Source organism: Sphaeramia orbicularis, chromosome 1, assembly GCF_902148855.1.
Source record: "Sphaeramia orbicularis chromosome 1, fSphaOr1.1, whole genome shotgun sequence".
Lineage (NCBI taxonomy): Eukaryota > Metazoa > Chordata > Actinopteri > Kurtiformes > Apogonidae > Sphaeramia > Sphaeramia orbicularis.
Window position 1 is genome coordinate 47,951,255 of NC_043957.1, and position 21,391 is coordinate 47,972,645.

The 21,391-nt window shown below is 36.7% G+C and overlaps 1 protein-coding gene across 1 annotated transcript in view; it reads left to right on the forward strand.

Moving 5' to 3' along the window:
* The first annotated feature begins 5,453 nt into the window (after positions 1 to 5,453).
* Positions 5,454 to 21,391, forward strand: part of cntln (centlein, centrosomal protein) — a 108,917-nt gene continuing 92,979 nt past the window's right edge. The window contains 6 exon segments of the mRNA XM_030148872.1: positions 5,454 to 5,753; positions 6,055 to 6,142; positions 10,632 to 10,720; positions 14,442 to 14,526; positions 18,823 to 18,957; positions 19,851 to 20,030. Of these exon segments, the coding sequence (XP_030004732.1) occupies positions 6,062 to 6,142; positions 10,632 to 10,720; positions 14,442 to 14,526; positions 18,823 to 18,957; positions 19,851 to 20,030 (570 nt within the window). The 5' untranslated portion in view covers positions 5,454 to 5,753; positions 6,055 to 6,061.

A 21,391-nucleotide genomic window follows, 5' to 3' on the forward strand; every position in this document is an offset into this window, starting at 1 on the left:
GACTATGTTTTGGTAAAACCATAAGTAAATAGTATATTTAATAGCAAGTCATTTTTTTATCTCATCACTATACATAAGCCATAGTATCTTCACCTAACCATGTTCAATCAGTGTCTGGAGCTACCATGGAGATCATGACATATGTCATACCAGAAATACAGCAGTAAGATGTAAAGTATGATGTTATTATGTACACACCCAAAAATGTTGATGTCATAAATATTCTTGGCTCACAAATACTGAAATTATATTTAGATTTCAATATCAGAGCATTGACATTAGCTTTATTGCATCAAACAGGTAAGGCATTGTTCGGCCTACAGGTTTGACTAATTTTGTTACATTATAAAAATAAAAATAAACAGCAAAAGCAACAGCAAAATGTTGTAAAACAGACACATTAACCTAAATAAACATTAACATAAATCCCCACTTGAACCCCTGTGCATAAAACAGAACATGAGTAAAATGTTAAGTACCCACAATGCAATGTGGCAAATATGCCAAAGCATCATTGCGTGACTCTTGTGCACACGTTTTTTTTTTAAGCTTCAGTCACTTCTGAGAAAGTGGGCGTCACCAGTCTCTGGCACTGTTATTTTGGGGGTCACAAGTTTAAAAGTTTAGGAACCCCTGGTTTAGATGATTAGTAATGTTCCCAGACTAAACTGTAACAATGAAGTTCTTACAGTGTGTTTGACCTATTAGATAGTCTTGCAAATGAACACTGACAATTACTGAGCAATTATTAATCCCCATCCCTCCTTTAAAGTGTCATACAGGGCAATCTATGCTGGGAACTTTATTCAAATTCATTTTCCAAACCTCAGGAGGGACGCTGGAGCCTATCCCAGCAACTAACAGGCAAAGGTAGGGTACATCCTGGACATGCTGCCAGTTCATCACACGGTTAAGGAACACAGACAAACAACCATTCACTCCTACGGGTGATTTTGATTGACCAATTAACCTATTAAATGTCTGGTTTTAGGATGATGGTAGGAAACCAGAGTACGTGGAGAGAACCCAGAGAAACAGGGAAAACTCACAAACTCGAACCTGCGACCTTCTTACTGTGAGGCAACAGTGCTAACCACTGCACCATCATGCCACCACTGGGAACTTTATACTCTCCTCTATTCAAACAGTAAGCGATTTTGTGTTAAGCTACTAACATGCTCTTCTATATTTTTGTATCTAACTCAAAAGAATCCTCTAATAGATGACTGATAAACATTACTGAAGACTTAAATCTGAAATCATTCATCTAACACGAACGGAGGTTGAAGAGGGATTGTGAATGTTAGAATTTTTTTGTCTTTTGTTTTTTGTTTTTTTGTAACTGCAGGAGACACTTCATTGTGATCAGAAAGAGAGCTTGAGTGAGATCTGCCTTTTATCTGCTTAAAATGGTCTGAGATGTGGATTAATCTGTCATTAATGCAGCAGATGAAAAACACTTAAAAGAGAGAAATACAGCTGCTTCAGACATAGGAAACATCAGCAGTAGTCATAGTCAAAACATGGTGGAACATGCCTGCGTAGAACATGTAAGCAAGTGGAAGCATCTGAGGCTAAATTATATACTATATATTTGATGTTGAAAGTGAGGATGGTTAGTGTGTGATCCTTTTGAGTCACTGGGTTTTTCAAAGGAAATTTGATTAATATAACCATAAATTCTATATAATTAATTTAGAATTATATATTTTTTCTTCTTTTTTTCCTTTTTTTAAAAACACATTTCAACTGACTTTTGACCTGACAGCGGCTGTAGACACCAGATTCAAAACCCTGTTGCAGATTTATGATGGTCATTATATCCTGTGACGAGAGAAAGTGAGATAGATACCATGTGTCAGCGTGTGTGTCTGAACAAGAAACGGGGCAGGCAGATGTTGCACATTATGTACCAGTCTACTGCCTCTAAAATTGTTCCGCAAATGAGGATCTTAATGAGAGGCTGTGTTCGTGGGTCAAGGAACAGCCTAATCATGCTAAGTCAATTGCATCTTTTCTCTTTGTGTGTGTGTGTGTGTGTGTGTGTACGAAGCAGTGAGCAGATGAACCAACATTTGTCTGACTGAAGAGGAGTGCCAGTCCTCATATTTCTTCATCTTCCTCTCTCACCCTGTGCTCCAAATCTGGCCGGACACTTAAGTACATTAGCCATACAATATGGAGTTGTCTTGTCTCACCAGCAAAACAGATGTCAAACACATGTCTTGTTCACATGTTCATTTTCCTCTTGCTGTTCCTTGTTTGCATCCAGCTCCCCAAACTCCCATTATAGCTTTAGTGTTAAAAATGCACTGCGCATAATGTCTTTGATCTTTCAGCATTTCATTAAAAACATGATTTTAAAAGAGAGGCAAATATTCACATGATATAGGGCTATATGTGTGCCGCCTATGTATAAAAAGCATTGTGTGTACAGTTCATAAAGTATCACTTGAAGATGAATATGATATCTTAATGCTATCTCTCATGACTATCATTCACATCACTGTTGATAAGATAAGATAAGATAAGATAAGATAAGATAAGATTGCACCAACCTAACTAAGATAAGACAAGACAAGACAAGACAAGACAAGATAAGATAAGATAAGATAAGATGGCACCAACAAACTAAGCTAAGCTAAGGTAAGGTAACTAAGCTAAGCTAAGCTAAGCTAAGCTAAGCTAAGCTAAGGGAAGGGAAGGGAAGGGAAGGGAAGGGAAGGGAAGGGAAGGGAAGGGAAGGGAAGGGAAGGGAAGAGAAGAGAAGAGAAGAGAAGAGAAGAGAAGAGAAGAGAAAAGAAAAGAGAAGAGAAGAGAAGAGAAGAGAAGAGAGAGAAGAGAAGAGAAGAGAAGAAAAGGGAAGAGAAGAGAGAGAAGAGAAGAGAAGATTGCACCAACAAACTAAGAGAAGATGAGATAAGATAAGATAAGATGATAAGTTAAGATAAGATTGCACCAACAAACTAAGATAAGACAAGACAAGACAAGATAAGATAAGATAAGATAAGATAGCACCAACAAACTAAGATAAGATAAGATAAGATAAGAGAAGAGAAGAGAAGAGAAGAGAAGAGAAGAGAAGAGAAGAGAAGAGAAGAGAAGAGAAGAGAAGAGAAGAGAAGAGAAGAGAAGAGAAGAGAAGATTGCACCAACAAACTAAGATAAAATAAGATAAGATGATAAGTTAAGATAAGATTGCACCAACAAACTAAGATAAGATAAGATAAGATAAAATTAAAGAAGATAAGATAAGATGAGATGAGATAAGATAAGATAAGATAAGATAAGATAAGATAAGATAAGATAAGATAAGATAAGATAAGATAAGATGATAAGATTGCACCAACAAACTATGTACACAGTACAATGAAATTGGAGCACTACTCCATATGGTGCAACAGACAAAGCACGGAAGTGTAAAAACAGATCAAAATATACACAGAATAAAATCTACAAAATGTGCAAAAATATGCATATGTACAAAAAAGAGAAATACAGTGTGTCAAAAGTATTACTTGTGTGCCATTGTCAAAAGAAAAGCAAGTACTTGTGTCCACACTAAAGTCTGTTCATTGATTAGTGCTACTACCCTGTTGTAAAAACTGTCCCTGAGTCTGTTCATCCATGATTGCAGGACCCTAAATCTATTACCAGAAGGCAGCAGCTCAAACACCTGGTGTCCTGGGTGTTTTACAGTCCCTCGGGATGCTGCCTGCCCTCTTGAGGCAGGAGGTGCTATAGAGGTCCATCAGGTAGGGAAGAGGGTGGGCATATTGACATTGATATATTGATATTGATGACCCTTTGCAATTGATGTTACTTTTACTCTGTTGTATTTGTACCACTTTCCATGAAACTCTGTAATGTTGTAATGGTCTTTTTTTAACTTATTTTGTGTTTATATGTTAACAGTTCAGAGATATCTAATAATTAGTATTAGTATATTCATCAAAAGTAATAAGTAATTATGTAATAAGCAATTAGTAATATCATGAATTCTATTATAATTACTTAAACAACACCATCAACAGAATACCTTAAAATAATTTGAATTCAGATATATTTATTTTAATATTTCTTTAGATTTTTTTTAAAGGCTTTCACACTGCTGTGGGTTAAAATGTCCAAATTTTATGTTTGTGGAATTTGAAGTGAAGTACCCTTTCATTTTACCCCTTTACCCCTTCCATTTATCAGGAAAAACAACCACTGTTTTCTACTGTTATGAGTCAAAGAAATGTGTGCCATCACAAATACTCTAAAATGTTCTCCATTCATAGCTTTGGAGTTGGTCTTGGTGTTGAAGTTAGGTTAAATATGTTTATAAAGATAGGTTGATGAGACATGGGCTGATCAATCACCAGACATGCGTTTAATAAATATACAGCTTTTATAATTAATTCTGTCAATTTTTTTGCTCACCATATTGTGTGGGATGTCTACAAAAAAAAAAAAAAAAAAAAAAAGAGAGTGAAAATTATTTGAGTGTGTCACACAAAAATAATTTAGCTAAGAACTACTTAAAACACTCATGGGCATTCTTTGTAGTACTAGACCCCACTCCCCCCCCCCAACTTTATGGAAAATACATTGGTATACAGAACAGAGAAATTTTGAACAAACATCAAGATGTCAAAAGGAAAAAGCCTCTAAACAAATAAACTAAAATAATGCAAAGAAGAATAGACAAATAAGATAAGATAAGATAAGATATTCCTTTATTGATCCCACAATGGGGAAATTCACAGTGTTGTTAGCAGCATAAAAACATACATAGACAAACACATACACATAAAAACAAACAGTCATATAAATTTGAATAAAAAAGTATTTAAAAGGAGAGTGCAAATATTGTTCGATATGATGTAGTGCAAATGGTTTATAAATAAATAAATAAATTAATATATATATATATATATATATATATATATATATATATGTATGTATGTATGTATGTATGTATATATATATATATATATATATATATATATATGTATATATATATATATATATATATATATATATATATATATTATCTTATCTTATCTTAAATAATAATAATAATAAAAACTTAAAATATACAGATTTAAGAAAGATAAATTAACACATCAGAGAGTAAGTTCAGTCCATTTTAAAGAATTCCTTACAAATTGCCAGAGTAGTGGTGCTTTTTTTTTTTTTTTTTTTTTTTGTTAAAGACAAATTCTATTGATTTAATATATTTTTCAAATTCAGTTAGTAAGACTTTAAAATTTGGGCGTGTTTTGGCATATTCATTTTTGTGTATATGAATTTTTCCAAATAAAATAATCAGATTACTAGACCCCACTTTGATGGAGACCACTGCCTCCTTTAGAGTCACATCACTAAGAGCCTCATATACGGTAAGTCGACCTCATCTGTCGCAAAGTGACGTGAAGGCTGTGACGCAGAGGTACAGAAACGGAAAACAGCGGGACCGTTTGAAAGGAAGAAGCGTCTCCGTAGTTATTGACAACAGCTTTATTCACCCAGAAAGTTGGTTTTACATTTGTAGGAAAAGCGACAGTGAATACTTTACGGAGTTGTGAATGCAACTCATGTTGAAGCGTGTTGTGAAGTTACGCTGAAGACGGATTTAGCGGAAGTTGTCAACAGTAGGACAGAAGCACATATCAGGCTCTGAGTTTATAATGGGTGGCTAACGCAAGCTAACGTTAGCTTGAGCATTGGTTAGCTATACGTTGTTGATAGCTGCTTGGTTAGCAAAGGTAAGAGACAAAGTGCTCACTTCTCTTTGTTAAATCTTCAGATAATGCCCGTATTAATTACCATTAACAGTAATTGCCATTTTTCATAACTGTCATGAATAGAAGAGAACTCGGGCCAATATTGCTTTTAGAAAGTTTATACCTTTCGTTTCCAAGTTGGCAATAATCTCGTCACCTCTGAATTACGAAAGTACTGTCACACTAACCCTTCTGTAAAATCAGATCCCCCATAACTACAAATATAACATTCTTGTAACGTATGAAACATATGTAATTTGTTGTTACCTGGCTTTATTTGCAGCCCCACAATGTCATCCAAAGACAACAGCCGCATCCTCCTTTTGGAAGATCAAGTGAAGAGTTTATCAGATGAGCTGATGCAATGCCAGGTCTGTACATAAATATAATAAAAAATCATAATCACATACTCCTGCTGTGTTATCTTTTGTCTGATTAGCATGTTATCTTACAGGAAACAGACTTTTTGACGTTATTTGTGAATGAAGTTAAGACTGCTTTTAAATTAAGATGGTAAAGGCAGCAAGCAAATGTTATGACAGCTAGTCCTGAACCAATAATTTAGGATAATTAATTAATCAGTTATTTGGCAGTATGGTATAATCAACAAATTTATAAAGAGGAAATAAATGGAATAAGATATTAAACAAAAATGCTAAATTTAACTGGTTTCAGCTCCTTAACTATCTACATATTTCTTTTCTTTTACTGCTTTACCTCTTTGTTAAATGAACATTATTACATTTTGAACAGTTGTTCAGACTTACTAAGCAACCTGGAAAACCATCTTGTGCTCTAGAAATTGTGATTGAAGCCTCATTTTTGGTTTTAAACTGTTTTATTGCATGCTTGTATGATAAATGGTTGATGGTTAGAATTATAGATGTACAACTCAAGTATTCAGCTTACTGATATGCTTGAGGATTCCCATGTGTCACTGAGGCAAAACATGAGGATCTGAATGTACAATCCTTTTCAAATAGGAAAAGTTTTGAAGAAAATGGTCCTGTCTGTTGTTGCACTGTTGTGAGCTTCATTTGGTGGATGAGTGCAGACACTACAAATGTAACTACTATTATTATTATTACTACTACTATTTCTCTTATCAGTGAAACAGTGAATATGCTGTTTTATGAAAGATAAATTTGGAAAAGTCCTATCTTTCATTTTAGACACATAATGCACCAACAATGTAGTACCATTCAAAATAAAATAATCACTGGGGAGAAAATACAGGCATGAAGATCTATGTACTGTACATCAGTCAGCAATTTCTATTTTAGTCCCTCAGATCTTGACATGTAGATTACATTTCTACAGCTTATTATCTACGTTAGTTTAGAGTACACCCTATTGTTTCCCTGTTATTACTGCCATGTGCAAAATTTCTCATTTAAAATACTGTTTTAAACTATTCTCACAAATCAAAAGGAACTGTTGGTAATAAATATTCTTTTGCAAATATATTTATATTAGTTTAACCCCACTTTCTCTCTTTACCTTGTGATATAAATCTTTACTCACAGACACAAAAAGAGCTCAGGTGCACAGTTGAAAACCTTTTTTCTTCACCTTCTGAGTCAGTGATTGAAGCTGAGTGTCCTTGCATACTCACCACCAGGTGGTGCCTAACAGCATGAGTGAACTGAACCCAGCAGTTCTCACTTTGCATATCTACACTACCTTCCCATACAGGTAGACAGCTGCAGCTGATGATGTGTTAAATCTGAGTTTTTATTAGGCTATGGATACCACCTAACACATGGAGCTGGAACATTTGTTGCTGTGTGCCTGTAACCACATGAGTGCCTGTTAACTTTATTCATCTTGTGTATAAAATGTAGTTTGACTAGTGAAGTTAACTTTTTTTAGAGTCTACTTTAACAGATTTCATTCTCAAATCTGCCACAGTTGCTGGACATTCTTACAAGGATCCATAATCATGAAAAGCAATGCTTTGCAAATTTAAAAATGCAAAATGTATTTTCTTTATTGTTGTGTATATAGATCGTTGGTAGTGATAGTGGTCCAGATGTCAGCAAAATTAAATCCACTTGAGATCACTCCATTATCACTGTTTAATATATGATACTTTGTATGTTCTCATTAAGTATATGAAAGGGGTCTAAATATTTTCAGTATTTTTGATCATTTTTTGACTTTAAATTCATACTAAATGTAATAAACCATCATATTACATAGTGAGGAAATCTGCTTTCTGCACCAAAATCTGGTACTTCTGATTAAAGACTGAAGGAGCCACATATTTCAGTACAAATTTAAGTTTTACTAGTTGTCTTTTTTCTCTTTATGTTATAAAATGTAAGAGAGACATTTAGTATTTTTATTTTTTGACTTTTCAACTTAATTAGCAAAGCTTCTGGTAGAATCTTGTACTTATTGTTACAAGATAATGTACCTAATTAAATTTTAAAATATGTTTTATTCATTAAGTTTGTGTTTTTGCAGAACAGAATGTGAAATGAACAAATCAGGCTACTGCCAGTTCATAGAAAAAAGAACATATTTGTCCCTTCAGTGCAGTGTAGGAGTGGACCTTTTGATTACTTTTTCAAGTTGAGTTGAATTTATGTTGATAAGTTGTTTAGCTGTGACATTATTGTTGTTAACACATGCCCTCCACCTAAACCAAAAATAAGTAAATAAAAAATAATAATAGTATAATAATTGTAAAAATTAAAACCTCACCAACCACAAGTATACCTTGTGCTATGAACATTAGTTTTGCGTCTCTATGAAGTAAAATGTAAATACCCCTTACCCTAAGAAAATTTGTCAACTCTTAAGAACAAAGTGATTGATTAAACCTCTGAAATCACTGGTTATTTGTGCACATCCCTAGTACAGTACATTACAATCTGAGAACATTAATTCTCAGGTTGACACCTCTCTCCTCTAATATGTTCAGTAAATGGCCCCTAAATCTCAAGGTAAGCATTGAGTAGAGTTTGCTGAATTTCTTAAACGACACAGACAAGAAACCACATCATTAAGTCATTTTTTGAAGTAAGAAGGAGAAAGTGATTTACACCTCAGGGTGTCCCTTTTTTTCCACTGCTGGTGGAAATGTCAAGGAGCACTTAGAGTAGGCTAGTATCACAGGGTCGGGAATTCATGGCCTGCTGTGTGTGTCCCCATACACATAAAAATATCATCCCAGAAACTCTTGAGCATGAGCTAAGACCAGAAAAGGTATCCTAAGGTCCCATTTCTCTTTTAATTAAACACACTTGAAAGCATAAGTTGGACACCAAGATTTTCATTTTGACTATGCATTTACATTTGTTCCTCATATTCGTTATTGTTTTCCTTGATTACTCATAATCAGTATCAGCCCTGGGTATGATGTGTTTTTAAGGTGTAACACATCATGGTAATACTAGTTTACCTGCCAATACTGTGGTGATACTAATTTCTTTCTGCGTTATAGTGCCCGATGCTGTACATTGAAGTGAGACCGTCCTTGGTGGTCTTATCTGGGTAGAACATCAGTGATTCTATCTGTCTAATAGGGACCTTTAGTTGTGCAGTGTCCCACTTAAATAGTGGCATTTGAATACCATTGATGTCTTAAGTCTCTGGCAAGATGTACTTCAGGACAGCCATTAACTACAAAGAGGCTCATCTGTCGGCCAGCAAATGATCCTACTAGACCATGCTAATTTTATTAATATGTGGCTGAATTCCAGTGGTTCTCTTTGGTATGTTTAGCCCATGGTGTTTTAGTGTCTAGATTTAAAATGAATAATTCAGTGATCATCAAACACACATTCATTGCATTTTTAAGTACACATGGCAGAGGAGAGCTCTTGATGAGGCTCCTGACTGAACACTTGTCTGTGGAATGACTAATGGCAGCCAAAGGCCAGGCAGAGGGAGACCACCTATTTCAAGCCAACCGTGCTACTTAATTTCATCGTTTGCTAGTTTACTGGACTGATTTGGTGAGATCTCCATTCCCTTTTTCATCCCACTCTCACTCTGTATACATACACATATGTATACATAGACAGAGATCTACAGTCCTTCCACTTTGTATGTTCAGCTCATGGTCTTATCAAGGTCTGCTTCTGCCATTTTAGTAAATAATTGATTAGACACTTTTGAAAAGGGGGTTAAAATTCATGTACTAATTGGAGACCAGTAGATTCCAGTGGGAGGGATGACTTTTATCTTATGATGATGTGAACATAATTTATCAGATAATTTTATATTAAGTCGATTTGGTATAATTCTGTCTTTTAATGTCAGAAAATGTAGTTTTTAGATGTCCCTCATTAAATGTAATGTAGCTTAAAAATGTTTGAAAAACCAGTGAGACAATTTGAATTGGAAATGTGTCAGGGGCTGGCTGGGTTTTTCTACTTGAGGATGACTCTCTCTGTCATCAGTTTTGAGTTTCTTTGGGGCTAGTTACTTTGGAGCTGCAGTGGAAAACATATCTGGAGAGAGCAATTGATTAATAAAGAAAATGCAAGCTCGACTGCTGTGTTTTGATTTGGATCCCAGCTCTCCCCAGTCATAAATAGTGCATAATGACAAGTGTCAATGCTTGCTCCCCTTGAGTCGAAGGTCACATCTCAGTAAGGGGGTTCCTGTTAAGAGAGATTCATAATTAGAGAGGGCAGGCCAGATCAAAAACTATTTGTACAAGATGGTTAAATTATTGATTGACTGCTCGGTCTGTCTTATGCTAATGTCATTGAGCATCTTATTTAATTTTTTGTTTTCAATCAGAAATGCTGAGATCTGTTACATCTGGAGACAAATTTATTGAAAAACACTACCCGTCTCAATTAACAATTTCAGCCTGACTTATAGTATCCTTTGCGTTCACAGGCAGACAAGGAGTTTGTGTGGTCCCTATGGAAACGGCTGCAAGTGGCAAATCCAGACTTGACCCAGGCTGTCAGTTTGGTGGTTGAGCGGTGAGTACATTCATCTTTCAAATTGCTACCTGAGAAGCTCAGCCGCTGAAAATTCCTTTATCTCACAAGTGAAGAGAAATATGTGTGAAAGTCGTTCAAGGGGTGTTTAAGGCACCTCGGCCATTCTTCTGGGGTTACGACTGAATCTGGTGCAGATGCTGATTTAAGCCTTCTTATCCCCGGTCTAGCAGTTCAACCATGAAAACGCTTTTAATGAAAACACTCCTCTCTGCTGCTCCCATTCTGGACAGCTGAAACACTCCTGCCAAATACTTGTCTTTATCGGATAAATTGTGATATTGAATATGACCTCTTTTGCAGGGTGGCTAAGCTATACCAAAAACAGTGGCATGGGAACTTTCTGAGAAGTGCAGAGGTTTGTTTTTTCTGATCATGTACAGTTACATAAACTTAATATATTTGTTCTTGGAGTATTATATCAGTAGCTTTTAGTTTGAATAAAATACGCACAAAAACAGTTCCAAATTCCCTTGATGTCCCATTCACACATAAAAGAAAGGATCTGCTTAAAAAATAAGAAATAATCAGAGAAAAAATAAATAAATTTACAGAATAAAATCATAAAATCATCATAGACATGTAAAAAGGTCAATATGAGCTATTTTTAATTATTTCCAAGCAGCTGAATATCTGATAGAGGCCTCCTGAATTATGTACTGATTTTGCCAACAGAGGCTACATTATGGCATTCATTTCACCTCGTCAACACACATGACCATACACCACACAAGTTTCAGTGCCTAAAAAGAAGCTGATTGGTCATTTCTTATTATACACTGATGAAAATGTAATTAGAAATGCTGTGTTCCATTTCTGCAAGTAGATCCTCCTAAATCTCACTCACTGGATCTTTGAAATTGCAGCATTTTGCAACTGTATACTGTAATTATACAGACACTTTGATTGTGATTTGATTAATTGCAAAACTCTCACTATTCTAAAGTCTCTATTAATCCCATTACCCTAAAGACTCTCTTTAAAAGTACAGGGTCTGAAATCATGCAAAAAAAAAAAAAAGAGAAAATACACCTCTTCTGCAGCTTTCTCTTACTTTTCCAAATCAGAACAATTTCTTGCCGCTGTGGTAAAGTGAAACCACATTTGAAAGTTACATTTGGCAGAATCTGGTCTGAACAGACTATAGTCCCTTTATTAGCCCCTTTATTCCAGAATGACGTCTGTGTAAACAGAATGGTGGGATCATTTGGTCCCACCTTTATCACGGCTCTGTAACGCCTCTGGAGGTAGTAACAGAGCAGTGATAAAGGTGGAATCATGATTCCGGAATGCTGTGTAAAAGGAACACCTCTCGTTCCGCAACCGAGGTGTGACGTTTTGATGATGTTTGGATGACATATTGCATATGCGACCCCCACGCCGTCGGGATTTAAAAATGAGCGTGGTCTGTGTACAGTAAACAAACACATCAATGCGACCAGAAAGATGACAAACTGAGGAGACGCCAAGACCCAAGAGCTGTTGTCACTTCAGGCGGAGGACTCTATCCATGTTAACATCAGTAGAACGGTGAAAAATGGGCCAACTCTGGAGAGGTTAGCAACACCGCTATGCTCGGGGCATTTCCGACGTGCAAATTATATGTCACACTATACGCTGCGTCACCGCCCCTTTGATTCCGGAACGCAGGTCCACTGTGTAAAAGTCCAGCCTGTCTCACCTCTGTTACTCCTTTGGCTTGGCTGTGGAAATCAGTCAGTGGTGGAAAAAATGTGTAATCATAGTCTCACCTTTTTTTCCGGATCTCTGTGTAAAAGTGGCTTATAATTGGTGTAAACCTCTTGTTACTGGGTGGATTTTCAACAGCCATCCAGGAGTTATGTGCAGAAATCTTGTTTCTTCTCTAGTTCTGTGAATTAGTGATTGTCCCAATGATACCTAAAATATTACAGGATGGGGAAGCAAAATTTCCAATGAACATTTAGTTGTTTTTTCTCAGCAGGCACTACGTCAATTGTTTTGAAACCAAAAATATATTGATGTCGTAATCATACCTAACACTATTATTCATACCTTTTCAGAAACTTTTGCCCATATGAGTAATCAGGAAAGCAAACGTCAAAGAGTATGTGATTTGCTGAATGCACTCATCACACCAAAGCAGATTTCAAAAATACTTGGAGTGTCCATAAAGACTGTTTATAATGTAAAGAAGAGAATGACTATGAGCAAAACTATTAGGAGAAAGTCTGGAAGATACTATTAAAGAAGAATGGGAGAAGTTGTCACCCGAATATTTGAGGAACACTTGCGCAAGTTTCAGGAAGCGTGTGAAGGCAGTTATTGAGAAAGAAGGAGGACACATAGAATAAAAACATTTTCTATGATGTAAATTTTCTTGTGGCAAATAAATTCTCATGACTTTCAATAAACTAATTGGTCATACACTGTCTTTCAATCCCTGCCTCAAAATATTGTAAATTTTGCTTTCCCACCCTGTATACTTTGAATCTTTAACCTAATTAAAATTTGATACCAAGGTTTAGATTTTTTTTGCATCTGTATAGTGACCAAAATAATGGTTCTCATTGACTGCTAATAATTAACTGAAAGGTATTACCTATGAAAAAAAAAAGAAAACACATGGGTCAGTCACTAGTTGATAGTGAAATTGTAATAGGTGTGGCCCATGAGGCTATTTTATCTTAAATGTTCAGTGAGTGTGAAATCATAAGGATTCTGATCACTTCCCACAGCTTTTAACATAGCGACATCACAAACTACTTCTTAAAGTCTCTAAGTTGATGGTAGACACTTAATATAGGTAAAACATGTTGCTGTATGAGTGTGCAGAGAGTTCCTCGGTACCTGCGCCTCTCATTTCTTCTCCTCAACCTCAGCCCTTCAGTTCCTTGGTAGCCCCTTAGGAAACCCATCAAAGTGAGATTGGTGAGGGAACATGCACCCAGAGAGTGTATGTGTATTGTATCACCTGATGCACAGGAGGATATTGACATGGTAATTGTGTCGACTCCAGTCAAGCGCTGGTGCCCACTGGGAACCGCCATTCAGCCACCCCTCCCCTTCCCCTGCAGATCTTGTACAGTGATTGGTTGGTTGCTCAGGACATGGTGAACACAGCCCAATATACAAGGAGATGTAGCTAGGCCAGACTGCGTTCCAGCTCCTCCGGGGGACACCAGATACTTATTTCAGTGTCTACCAGGAGAGAGGGCTGATCAGAAGAGGCAAAGAGACAAGAGGAAAGGCCTCGAAGACGGGAAGTGTAAGTGATGAGTGGAGGGAATGGGTGGCCCCTGGTGGCCTAAAGCAGTTGAAACAAACAGGTTCCCAATTGCTGTTCTGTTTTTGTCTCCCTAAAAGTTCATGATGATAAAAGAGGTGCTAGTGCGAGTCTGGTGCTTCTGTGGGAGTAGTAGTACTGTAATCTGTTTACTAACTATGCCTTTTTCTCTTTATAAATATAAACCTCAACATTAATTGGATATATTAAAAGATATTATTTTAACAATATGTATGGTAGTTTATAGTATATAGTGCACAATTAGCATCACAATCCACTATGAAAATATAACATGAGTAAATGGAGAATGGAAAGTTCACAAGATGATGACAGTATACATGAGTGAGTGAGTGTCAGAGCGAAACATTACAAAACTGACAAGGCAGGACGACCAGGAATGTCTGTTGATGTCTGTTTTTTTATTTCTCTTTTTTCTAGTGAGAAGCACAAAGCTGAGACTAAGGACAGGAAAGTGTTGGAGATCCTTCAGTCTAAGGACTACAGGATACAGGAGCTGGAGCAGGTCGAGTATAGTGTTTTCAAGCAGACTGAATCCTGTCAGTGTGTTTGGTGAATGCTCTTAGATGCCACTTTCATTAATAAAATATGGTCATTATAAGAGACCTGGAAGTTTTACTTGAAAGAACAGTAGGTATACATAACATTATTATTAAAAATAAAATAAAGTGAAATCTCTATATTTCTTATTTGTATTAAATATCTTTTTTTAAAGCTTCGGTGTTTTGGGCAAAAATGCCATAGTTACTTTTCAGCATACAGAATTCAAGTAAACTGAGGAAAGAAGAACTCTGCTCATTTCTGCAGACTTTATGTGCTGCAGAGAACTACTCCATTACGTAGATTTTGACTAATAGCATGTGCATTTGCTCTAGTGGCTCAGCACATAAGCTTGAAAAAGTTGCTCTTTAGTAGGGCTGGGTGATATGGAAAAAAAATCATAAGACAGTCTTTTTCATATCAGACGATATCGATATGTATCATGACATGAATCAAATCACTATTTTTGTGCAAGCTTAAATTTTCTGTTACTCATAAGTTAGCTGTGAAGACATCAGAAGGTTATTTTTGATTTAAATATGACTTATTTTCTGTCAGAGGTTGAACATGATAGATGTGCTGAAGAACAACTGTTTCAGATAAATAAAACAGGTACATATATTTAAAACTAAACTAAAAGTCTGACCAACAGGCAAAAGCTTTCAAGTTTTAAAAGAGAACACAAACAAAACAAAACAGACCATCTTCACAAAACAATGCCAGGGGTATATACATGGGAGTGAGTTCCGTAACTACCATACCTACCGTAACTACCGTAACTGGCATGAAACCGAAAATGAAACTTAACATGCTTTTAACGTCTGACTGCCGGCTTCTATGCTACACTCTACTTTTCAGTAACATGGTCGGCCAAGTTCTTGGTCAAATTTTCTACCAAGGGAACACCCATCCTTTCCCGCTGCAGCCCGAACATTAGCGTGTGTGCTGCAGCTGCTGTTACACCTGTGCTGTGTGTGTCAACCTAACTTGACGTGGCTCTAGCGTGATTGGTTCGGTGCTGCGCTACTTAATTATGATTGGGTTTTCTTATGTCTGTCAAAACATGGACAAATGAATTCTATCAAAATTGTATCAAGCATGTCTCATATTTCAATCGAGGAAAAGTTTTTTTGCGATATGTATCATTATCGTTTTATCGCCCAGCCCTACTCCTTAGTTAAGTGAAAATATCTATTTATATTTAGCTTTTTGTTTGAACAGAGAAGAGAGCGCTACAGGTACAGAGTAAGCTTTTTTGTTTTTCTTCCCTCATCTTTGATAATGTAGCTTTAAATCGATAATATTCAGAAACTGGCACATCTCCAGATCTTGTTAGGTCCAAAAAGATTTGCCATTCATTTTTACAAACAATCCACATTTGGTTCAACCAAATCTTGGAGCTGAACATCTATGCAGAGTTCATGCATGTCGTAGCTTGTCATTGCCTTTTATTTTTAACTTTTACCTCTTATAGTCTTTCACTTACCTTACTTTTTAATATAAAGTGAAGAAATCTTTAAAAAAAAACAAAAAACATCAGTCTGTCCCTGATATTTTACCAGCATTCATTTTTTGGCCCCTTGAGCAATATTTCTCTACGGTATGACGGCCAACAATAATGACATCACTAATGTAATTTACACCAAATCATCATCCCTTCAGTGAAGCATCTGTAAGTCTACTTCATTAGCATCCCTCATCCAGAATCGTGTTCCTTCCTAATGAGACTGGCTGTAATGGAGTCATCAGCTTGCCAGTGTTTTTTTTTTTTTTTTAAACATTTCCCTTGCCATCTCAACACTGATCTACTCAATAAAGTGGTCACACAGCCAGCAGTGCAAGCTCTTCACCTTTAGTGTTGGCCTTTACCAAGGACAGTAATGCAGATACAATGTAGTGCTTCCTCTAAGGTTTCTAATATTCCAGTCCCTCAAAACTATATCTATATGAGTTGTCTTTGTTATAAACATAGTGCTTTTGTTGTTTGAATTATTTGTGTGCCTAATGCACTCAGTGAAGTTAGTTGATGAGATAAAATGTCATAAATCCACAAGAATTTCAGCCGAAGGAGAGGAACACAAATTAATCACAGTGTACTTTAGCCTATATTAATTAGAGTCAGATTATCTCAGTTTAATATTCAGTATTGTCACCGTAAAGTCACACCATTTGTTTTCAACTTCTATAGAAGTATTTTAATTTTAAGTGAAAACCTGACTCTTCCTCTTTGTTTAGATTGTAGCCTAACGTGTTTTTTTTTTCTCTAACTTTTTTTTTTTAACATAAGAACATCTTAATTTGAGTTGTAACTGAGCCAAACTGATTGTGTAGGAGAGAAGTTTCCTGTGTTTTTTTGTTGTTTTTTTGATATAAGGACTAGCTGTTATTTATCCTCAGGAAATACTGCTTGTTTTGAGGCTTTTGGAAAGTGAAAAGTTTATTGATCTGAAATATTAAAGTTAACATCTTTAGGTTTAATGGCAGATAGCCTAATTGTTTTCATATGTTAATTTCAATGTAATAGTTTCTGCCAGTGCATGGACAAAACCTGTGTGCTGCTAATAAATAGCCCTCCAGTTAAATGTTGCTTGCTGTATGCCTATTTATAGTATATTCATGCAGTTTATCTGATGAATACCATATTTTTTAGAACTGGCTCTCTTGATTTTCATATTTACTCCTTGCTCCTGTGTATACAAAAAGTATTTGATTTACCTTTTTAAGCCGTAAATACTAAAAGACATGTTTTTTTGGTAAATCATTAATAGCCTTGGGCTCTGTGCTGTGTCATGTGGTTCTCTGACAGTCCTTGAACAGCACACACACAGTGATTAATGGTTTTTTGTTCCATTTTTTTCAAAGCTGTAGTCTGCCTTGTCCACATAGGATCTTACATTCATTTTAATGTCTTCAGTCTCCATCTTTGATGTTTTTTTTTTTTTTTTCGTCCTGGTCTTTTTTTCTACCTCTTTCAGTCTATGCTTTCCCTCGTTACTTTTTTCATTCTTGTAACATAATTAGCTTTCATTTTTGAACTGTGCTGGGAATTTTCCAATGCTAATCTTTCTGTCCTAGACCTCTTAACTTCGCAGAACCCCCCCCACCCATCCCTTATTCTATCAACTGCGTTCTACTGAGGTTCAAATTGTTCTTGCCTACCTCATTATCAATGTTTGAATTTATTTTCTGCTCTCTGGTATAAATCTCTATTAAAGCCCCTCTGTTCTTAGTACGGTGAGCTAGGAGTAGCGAGGAACGCTAAATCCACTATCTGGATATATCTGAGCGATTTCCCTCAATTTCCCTCAACATGGCAATTAATTGCATCCCAGAACACAGTGTTATTTGAGAGGAGGGTGTACCCAAAGAAGGCTGTGGATTACCAGCCAATGCCAAACCCCAGGTGATGCAGTGTAAAGAGGCCAGTCTCCTCCTACTGAGGACACATATGCAGCAAAAAAAATCAACATTTACTAAGGTATGCTACTGGCCTATGGTTTCTGAAAATTAACAGTGTATAAACATGAGATCTTTATTGTAAGATGTTTGGTTGGTTCACTTTTAAGGAGAAAAAGAAGAACTGATCAGAGATAAATATATTTAAAATTAAGGAATTTGTTTTCTAAAATCAAATGTTCTTAAACAGCATGTAAATTCCCAAGATTAAAATAACAAAAACATCTATATCTATGTAATAAAGTTTCTTAACTAATGTACTTAATTACATAACACATCCTGCATTAGTCACATAGCAAGTCAGACAACATGTACCTGTGGTTCAGGGAAAAAAAAACAAAACTGCAAATTCCTGCAATCACCCAATATTGTTCTGCATTCACAGTGGGAGCATCACGTAAGACCAACCCCAGAAGTAGGAAATACATCTTCAGTTGAATTTATCATTTTAAGACGTCTTCATTTTAACTTGTTGAAACCTGCAGGAACTTGAAGAGGGGAGCAAATAACTCTGCTTTTGCTCCATAGTTCTATAATTCAATCACATGACCTATGTTATAATCGTAGAAAAAGCAATCAATGGATCTACTCCAAAACTTAATGGGTTTGTCACTGACCCATGCCCTATCCTTCGACCAAATTTCCTGAAATCCATGCAGTATGTTTTATGTAATCCTGTTGACACAGGATAAGTGATCCCCTAATCTTTTTGGCAGAGGTAATTATGCTTTCTTTGCAGTGAAACCTGTGGTTATTTTTCTCACTAGGTTTTTTTTGTCTCTCTTTCTCTCTCTGTCTGCCACAGACAGTTACAGGGCAGCAACAAGAGATTAACCACTTGGCACAGAGGAGGACAACAGTGGATGAGGAGAGTACCTTAATGAAGAAAGAGCTGGCAGCTCTGCATGAACAACTGCTGAACAAGACTCAGGAACTTAAGGTTGGTGGAACAAATTTTCTGTGGCAGCCTGGACCTCTAGTCTCTAAAAATCTGTTCTCTTTGTGACACCAAACACGACAAGTCCCCTGTGGCTGTAGCCACAGGCGTTCAATCATTTAAGGGAGAAAGTGTCTGTGTCTCTAAGCCTTTTCTCTCACTTTTCACCCTGTCTTGGTTTCACCTTTTCTTGCTTTTACCTGTCTATCTTGCCACTGACAACAGAGAATACTTAACAGCTGGAAAAAGAGAGTGTGTCTGAGTGTGTGTTGTGCATGTGAAACAGACAGAGAAAAAGAAAAGGGAAAGCAGGTTGTTAACTTGCAGATAAATTCTTAATGATTACTTCAGTAGGGGAAGTGAAAAGAGTACATGTGATGGTGTGGCTTCCCCCTAATTACGCTTAGATGGGACCGAGCTATGATTAATTGATAAAGGAATGGTCCTTACACAGGCTTGGTAAGGTCTCATGGCGAGAAATCGTGGGGGACAGCATCAAAGGAGACCTAGGTTGAGTCTAATGGGTCTTGCAGCAAGCACCGTTCTCATTAGGAGCCTGTCATTAAAGCCGGCAGACTGGCCCTGGTACCTGCATGAAACCAGTTCTTGCAGCATGGCTCGGCCTGCGCCAGCCAACATCTGGCCGTGTGTGCCCAGTCGCACAGCACAGGTGACCTTGGCCAATCAGCAGCCCATGCAGGGGCTTCCCACAGCAAAGTCGGCCCACTGTTTACATATTCATTTCAGCCTCAGCCCTGTAGGTTGCTTTTCTTTTTTCAGTTTCTCAGTTTGAATCTTTTTTTTTTTCTATTCTCCTCCTCTCGTCACCATTGTTTATTTGGCCCTTGTGACCCCCTCTACTTGCCTCCTTACACATACACACCTTGCTTATCCAGGAAATGAAGACTGAGTGTAGGAGGAAAAAGGAGGAGGAGCAGCAGGTGGTGCAGGCTATTGAGGAGAAGAAAGAGGGATTAATGTCCCGCTGTGCTGCCCTGCAAGCTGACCTGGAGGAGAAAGAGAGGCAGGTCAACACCCAGCGAGAGCAGAGGGATGCCGCCCAGGCCAGAGTCAAGGTATGAACATGGGGACAAGTCCATTCAGAGACACATTCACGAAGTTGTGATGAGAAGTATAGCTGAGTGATGTTGGAGAAAGGTGATTTCAACCTTTATTTTCCTCCAGTATATTTTGCAATATAACAGTGTAGGAATATTTACTTAATATCTTGAATAGCTTTGTTTGAAAAAAATAAAAATAAAAATCAGTCCAGAAAGATTGGACTGATTTTACATGAAAATACATCTCCATAGAAGGATGAAACTTAGGGATGCACAGATTTGTTGGCCAAACATTGGTATCGATCAAGATAGATCTTTATAACCAATATCAGCAATTTTACTGAGGGCAGTAGTTAATGTTTATATGTTGTGTTATTTTGTGAGTTTGGAATCTTTAATTTGTGCTCATTCACAGAAAGGACCTGACAGACTTTAAAAAGATGTCTTTGTTTCCTTGGCACAAAAGAGGAAATAAATTACAGTAACAACTAAAAGGCACCAAAAGAAAATAACTTATCTACAATAAATATCAGCTAAGTTGTTATTTTAAACCTCAGTATTGGTGTCAGCCAGAATTTCAGTGCATCAGTGCAACCCGAGCATAATAATGATAATACTAATCCTGAAAAAAAAATGTTTTACTCTCAATACTTTTTTATGTGCAAACCATTAGTTCCATGTCATAAAACACACTAGCATTTTGACAATTTGCTAGTAGTCAGACTAGCATAAGAGGGATCAAACTTAAGAGAGATCAAACTTCTCTTACAGGCATAGAAAATGAGAACTGTGCAAGTTTTCCTTTTCTATCAAGCTGGTAGTCTTGCTAGCCAGACCGGTCTGCTGGTGTTGGGGGGTCTGGCACTGGCCACTGTAGTTCTGGAAATGGGGAGAAACCTCTGGGTTGCTTGGCGGGTTCTTTAAATGAAACACATTTGTCTTCGGTAGCGCTGAGTACAGGATGCAGTGACCATGCTTTTGGAAATTAGTGTCGGGAGAGAAGTTGTTTGGGTGGGACATGGACGTATGAGGATGTTTATTATGGTGTACAAATGAATAAATCACGAGAAAAGTATTCACAAGAAAAAGATGTACATTTGTCAAACTGTGCTATTTTGAACCTCAACGTAGTTGCAGTTGAGAGTTTTTTGTTCTTTCACATGGCAATGAATGCTTTAAAAATGAGTTATACCCATAGAGTGGAAAGGAAAGCTAGCAATTCTGCCACTGTGCAGCTGAAAATGTTGCATACAGTCTCACTTGGTACATTCTGCAACCAACAAAAAGTTCTAGCATGATGTGCTGTGCCTTAACATGCATGTGCACATCAACATTATACAATGATGACACATTACATCCAGCTTTGATGAGAAGTG